Here is a 6,355-nt window from a genome sequence, read left to right on the forward strand (position 1 = left end):
CTTATAAAACTTTTGATGTCTACTTCACTTTGGGGTGCAAATATTCTCCGTTTGACTCCAATATATGTATTACACAGTCGTTAATAACTTTCCGGAATAAGACACAAAATAATATATAACAATATATGAAGTCGTTAAAAGATAGCTTCTCTTTGGACAGCTACTGCATAAATGAAATAATAATCCTGAAATATTCTGTATAACAATGAAGTTTGTATTGTTGTTGTTTATGTTGTTTTTTTTTTTCCATTAGTCGTAGCCTGCTTTTTCTTTTGATACTTTGACACTATTTTTATGCTTTTGTTTGTGCTACTTTCACAGAAGTAAAGAATTGCAATAATAATAAATTGTAATAATAGCAAAGTTTGCTGTGCTCATAATAGCCACGAAAGATTGTCACATGAGGAGCAAAAAGCCAACTGTATCCTGTAGATATGTGAGGAGGATGTTCAGCTTTTTTTTTTTTTTTGCCCTTTGGCAAACAGTCCATTTTCTTTGTTATGATCAAGTCAAGTGAGTCACAGAAAACTAGACCAGAGGATAGCACTGAAGTGGTCACAGGCCAGGGAACATATGGCTTTAGGCTATAATCCTTTCACCTCCACTAGTGTATTTGTTTTCAGGCCCTGTGAGGCTTGGCATACTCTGACAAGTACCCTTTAACCTTTTTTTGTTTGCATACAGGATGTCACATGTTGTAAAGCAATGGAATGAATGATACAAACTTGATGCTGATGAATGATTCCCATCTTACTCATCAGTCTGCTCATCACAGCCTATCAAGCAGTTTAAAAGTCATTCCACAGTCTGAAAAAGTCTAGAGACACCGATGGTCACGTTTTTCCTGCTTCATTAATTTCATAAAATGTTGTACGATCATAATTACAGATTAGTTGTTTCGTTTGGTTGCTATATATGTTGGCTCATTTGATATAATTTATGTTAGCAAGAAAATGGTATGCTGTTCCACTTTTAACGACAAATTCAAACCAAAACATGATTCAGATGCTATTTTGAACTTCAGCATTTCTACAAATGATTTACGATAAGCACTTCCCGTTATTTACTTGTCATATTAAGAAGTCCGCAGAAAAATTACACTAAAAAACTTACTAAGTAAAAATTACCTCGGCACACGGTTCAAATTATGCGTCGTGAACGTAACGACGTTTCACGCAGGACTCGAGGCTCGTATGCAGCTTTCAAGTGCTCCTCGGTAACTCTGAATCTGCGAATCGCGAAAACAACTTTTAAGGCTAAATCAAAGGACTAAAAACTAAAAAAAAGATTAAAAGTATTTTTGTCTGACTATTATTTAGCCATAGTATTCATATGGTGCAATATAACCGGACAATAATGTTACAAACACTAATGTTGTAAAGTAATGCTTGCATTTTGGAGTATATAACGCCAATCTTAAACTACTCAGTCCAGCACGGCATGATGGGAAATGTGGGCCGTCGCTCGAGCTCCAGCTTCCAGCGCGGTTGTGCCGACGAGGTGTGTGTGGCTAGCTGTGTGCAGGTAGCAGCGCACTCTGCCACTTCTGTGGTTATTTTGACGTAAGTAACGCAAAAGGAGTTCTAACTACTCAATAAGTAACACATTACGGGAAGAAGAAAAAAACATGTTCCCATGTGACTTTGCGTGGGGAGCCGCAACTGCTGCGTATCAAATAGAAGGTATGTAAATACAACTATCAGATTTCTGAGTATGATGGGTGAAGTGGACACAATACCACCAACAGCCATGCAGTCTAATCTAAATAAACAGCCCTACAACACAGACTTGAGTTCAGTCACTGCTGTCGTTGAGCCTGGAACCTTCTGTCCCTGTTGAATAAACTTAATTAATGATTTGTTACCAAATGAATGTTTAATTATAACCCATATAGGTATTTACCACTGGAATATCTGACCAATTCATATACTGTATACAGTCTATGGACCAACCTGAGCTTGCCCACAGGTCACTCTAATCTAAAACTGGCAAAAACTCAACAGACAATTGCTCACAATAGATGACATAATTACACCATCATTAAAACCATAAATCCTGCAGGTGATAAGCCAAAGATACAGCAACAGTAAATTCAGTGAAATCTGTCAGCAGACTTAAAGTCCCAATAGAAACATTACTGTGATTTATTTTTTCTATGTCAACATCTTACCTACTTTCATGAAATGAAACAACCTGTTTCTGTGCTCATTGAGGTGGCTGGCAGGCAGACGGCAAGGGACCGAGTATCTGGGACACATTTTGTCACGAGAAAGGCAGAGTGTTTGGGGAGCAGAATGGAGATGTGGCCTGCAACAGCTACGAGCTGTGGGAGAAGGACCTGGAGTGTATCCAGCAGCTTGGACTGACGCACTACCGCCTGTCCCTCTCCTGGGCCCGCCTCCTGCCTGATGGGACCACACGACATGTCAATCAAAAAGGTATCCTCGTGAGACCCATGCCGAGTTTGAATCCAAAACAACACAATGACATGAGCTCATTTGATGGCTGCAGTGCTGTTTTACCTTACAGCCCATTAATGATAGCACTGTATACCTGTCCTACAGGTGTGCAGTACTACAACAAGGTGATTGATGATTTGCTGGCCTGCAATGTGTCACCCATGGTCACACTTTACCACTTTGACCTACCTCAAGCTCTCCAAGATCAAGGTGGCTGGAAATCACCGGGTACAGCGAACACGTTTGATAGCTATGCCAAGTTTTGCTTCCAGACATTTGGTGACCGCGTCAAACTTTGGATCACCGTCAACGAGCCCTACGTGTGCGCCAAACTGGGCCATGAAGATGGCATCCATGCCCCGGGGTTAAAAGAACCTGGCACTGCTGCTTACCTGGTGGGTCACAACATGCTGCGAGCCCACGCCATGGCCTGGCACAGCTACAACACCTTCTACAGGACGAAGCAGAAGGGTGCAGTGTCTCTCGCCATCAACAGCGACTGGCTTGAGCCGTTACGAGCAGGTTGCGCCGAGGACATCGCAGCCACTGAACGAGACCTCGCATTTACACTCGGGTGGTTTGCTTGGCCTGTGTTCGTAACTGGAGATTATCCAGAAATAATGAGATCAGCCATCGACGCTCAAAGTAAGAAGCTGGGATACGATGGCGGCGCAAGACTGCCCAGTTTCTCAAAGGACGAGCCTGCCATTCTGGGCACCGCTGACTTCTTTGCGCTGAACTACTATACGTCTCGTCAAGTGGCGCCAGGAGGAGGTTGCGGAGAGACGCTGAGTATGAAGAGTGACCGAGACGCAGGAGAAGTCGTGGATCCGTCCTGGCCTGTTTGTGGGGTGTCCTGGCTCGCTGTGGTGCCTCACGGCTTAAGGAAACTTCTCAAGCACATTAAGGTAAAACTAGAACTGCCGGCTCATCCGTTGGGGTCATTTTCTGTGTCATGTTTTGGTGAAACTCAGCTGCCTGTCCTCATCAGTACCCCAAACAAGACTCAAACGTATCCTTTATTTTGACTGTGAGTTCAATCAGTGGAAATGTGAAGTCATTTTTCTTTTTCCTCTTGGCATCAAACTGAATTGACCAACACAAAGACAAATCGCCTTCAACCAAACGAGGAGAACACTGTGACATTTGTTTAGTGTCTTGCTATTGATTTTGTGTGCAGTAATCTCCTTTTAACACCTCCAGAAACACATTGATGCTTCATTAGTGCTGTCACATTGAATGAAACAGTTACTTTGCTGAAAGTGTTTGCAATTGCAATTTCCTGCTGTTGTGACTTGTCACAGGCCATTAAGTTTGAGCTTGGCACCGTTGAAATGCAGCTAAACGGCACAGTGTAGACCAATCGCTCTCTCCCTGAAGTGTCTGACAGCTGAGATGCCTTGTTTGACAATAATGTTTGCCCCATGACTTTCCAGGACACCTTCAACGACCCGGCAGTCTACATTACAGAGAATGGCTTCTCTCAGGTGGGGCCGCTGCAAATTGAGGATGTGCAACGCTCAGAGTTTTACAAGGACACCATCATGGAAGTGGCTAAAGGTAATGGCTGGTAAATCTGCGCTGGAAAATAAGCAAAAAGCCATGAGCTGACAGTAACAGAGTGCAAGCCAATGGGAAAAATGAGTGTAAATATCATGTTAATTGAGCATTTTGGAAACATTCTGCACAATATTTTGCCGTCAGTCCTGCAGCTGCCAATGAATAAGTGCCTGATAAATTCTCCTGAGTAAAATTAAAGCTATTCTTTCATCCCTTTTGCAATGGCTATACATTGGTCACCAGTCTAAGATTTGGTTTTGTAGCATCCAGAGTTTTGAATAATACCTCAATTTTGTTTTGCACAAAAATCTCAATGTGCACAAGATTTTTCCTAAACCATGAAGACAGAGGAAAACATTTTTATCAGTATTATTTTGTTCTCAGACTGTCAGGCTTCAGAATTATTACCCATAAGTCCAGTTGTTTGTTTTGGCACCACCATCTGGCCAATCTGTGTACGTTCATTGCCAGGGAAACTGAGAGTCATCGACCACATTCAGCAGCTGGTTTCTGTGGGATGGCACAGCCGCAGTTCAAGGCGGGATAAAGTAGAAGAGGTTGCACATACAGTACAATATCAAAGACATGAGATTAGAGATGTTGATGAAAGTCATAGAAAACACAGTTAATGCTTTAAACTAGGCTACTGTGCTTTCTACTTGTTGCTTATAATTCAAGCTCTTGGTATGCTTCAGAAACCTTGATAGTGATGTTGTCTCCTGTTCTAAATAAAGGGCACTCGCATTTACTCTTTTCAAATCTACAAAAGTCATTTCCTGTGTTGTAATTCCTTGCACAGCTATTCAAGAAGATGGGGTCAACGTCCGTGGATATTTTGCGTGGTCGCTGCTGGACAACTTTGAATGGGCTGATGGCTTCAGCGTTCGTTTTGGACTGTTCCACGTGGACTTCACGGACGCAAAGCTGAGGCGAACCATGTACCAGTCTGGACGGGAGTATGCGAAGATTATCTTGAAATACAAACAAGGTCAATCCTCCGGAGCCCCTCAAGGGTCACAGTGAGATTGCTTTGATGTGCGTTACCCTGCGTTCCCTATCCTTTTTCCCTAATCCATAGATCTCACTGTCATCTGAAGAGTCAGAGACTGGATGCACTAAATCCCTTGTGCAAAGGTGAAGCCTCAACAAGCGTAGCAGCCATCGATATGTCTGTTTCTTGAAGTCGAGCATGTCAAATGTAAAGTCTCTGGTGGGTCCTGTTTGTGAGTGGCCGACAGTAAAAAAAAAAAAACAGATCCTGAGCAGCTTTCATGATCTGTGCAGCTGTAGTACTTTTGTCCAGTGTCAGATGCCGAGTGTTGCCTCCACTCTTGGACCTCACTGAAAGAAAACCATCACTTTGAAAATGCAGCCAGCCCACCTCAATTCTGCGGTTTTTGTTGCACTAGTATTTTGTATGTCTTCGCACAGTGGAAGCCGGACTTGGTTCTTCAACAGATGCTGCCCTTTTCATCTTTCTTGTGCCAGTCTTTTGCCATAGTCTCTGTAAAACTGCTTTTTTCAAAATGAAAGAAGAGCCAATCGGGTGCCATTTGACAGCTCGGTCCATCTGCAATTAGAAGTAAAAACCCCAAATTATTTAAATATACAAATAGGTTTACTTGGTTGCTGTTAAAAAAAAAAAAAATCCTGACTTCAGCAGGGGAAGTGAGGACAAGGATGAAGAGTGTTAATTCGATTCAGTGGAGTGCAAATTAGTATTCTGTCCCGTCCGGTTCCCAGTCAGTCTGTGTGATGAGGTTTATGGAGAGCGGAGAGCCCCACACTCAGAGGGCCAAGCCAGCTGTAAGACCAAGCTGCTGCAGCCACTTCACAGGGCTGCAGCAGAGGGATGTGCATGAATGTATTTGTCAGCGTGATGCACCTGTGAGAGTCAGAACAGTGAGTCTGTGATATGCAGATGCCACGATGAACCTGGAAATACAGTGTAATACTTTGCATTGTACACTGAAAGTTTCAGGTTGGCCAGAAGGTTGAAGCCAATAAACCACACACCATACAGTCACCTTAGTTATCCTTTTTATATTTGACACAAAACTCCTGGAGCTCTTCACCGATCACACTGGAAAGAATCCTTCGAAAAAAAAGAAAAAAAAAGTCAGCTCAGTTATTATAATGCCACCAAGCTGCACAAAGCACACTCCAGTGGACTCAGGAGGGATGCCAGCTGAAAGCAACAGATGTCCTGCCACAGGAAGAGAGTGTAATGCCATTTGTGCTCCACAGACAGCTGTGCAAACTCTCTGCTTAAAGGAAAACGGGAACAAGGCGAAAAGCCTTCTGTTGATTCTTTGTGCATACTGTGGTTAAGGTAG

At 42.9% G+C, this 6,355-nt stretch overlaps 1 protein-coding gene across 1 annotated transcript; it reads left to right on the forward strand.

Moving 5' to 3' along the window:
- Nucleotides 1-1,462: 1,462 nt before the first annotated feature.
- LOC139351289 (cytosolic beta-glucosidase) lies at nucleotides 1,463-6,119 on the forward strand. The gene is made up of 5 exons (XM_070993107.1): nucleotides 1,463-1,682; nucleotides 2,214-2,438; nucleotides 2,565-3,367; nucleotides 3,896-4,019; nucleotides 4,819-6,119. Exons 1-5 carry the CDS (start codon nucleotides 1,628-1,630, stop codon nucleotides 5,040-5,042), a joined length of 1,431 nt encoding a protein of 476 aa, XP_070849208.1. The 5' UTR covers nucleotides 1,463-1,627; the 3' UTR covers nucleotides 5,043-6,119.
- Nucleotides 6,120-6,355: the final 236 nt, after the last annotated feature.

The sequence above is a fragment of the Chaetodon trifascialis genome, chromosome 23, assembly GCF_039877785.1.
Source record: "Chaetodon trifascialis isolate fChaTrf1 chromosome 23, fChaTrf1.hap1, whole genome shotgun sequence".
NCBI lineage: Eukaryota > Metazoa > Chordata > Actinopteri > Chaetodontiformes > Chaetodontidae > Chaetodon > Chaetodon trifascialis.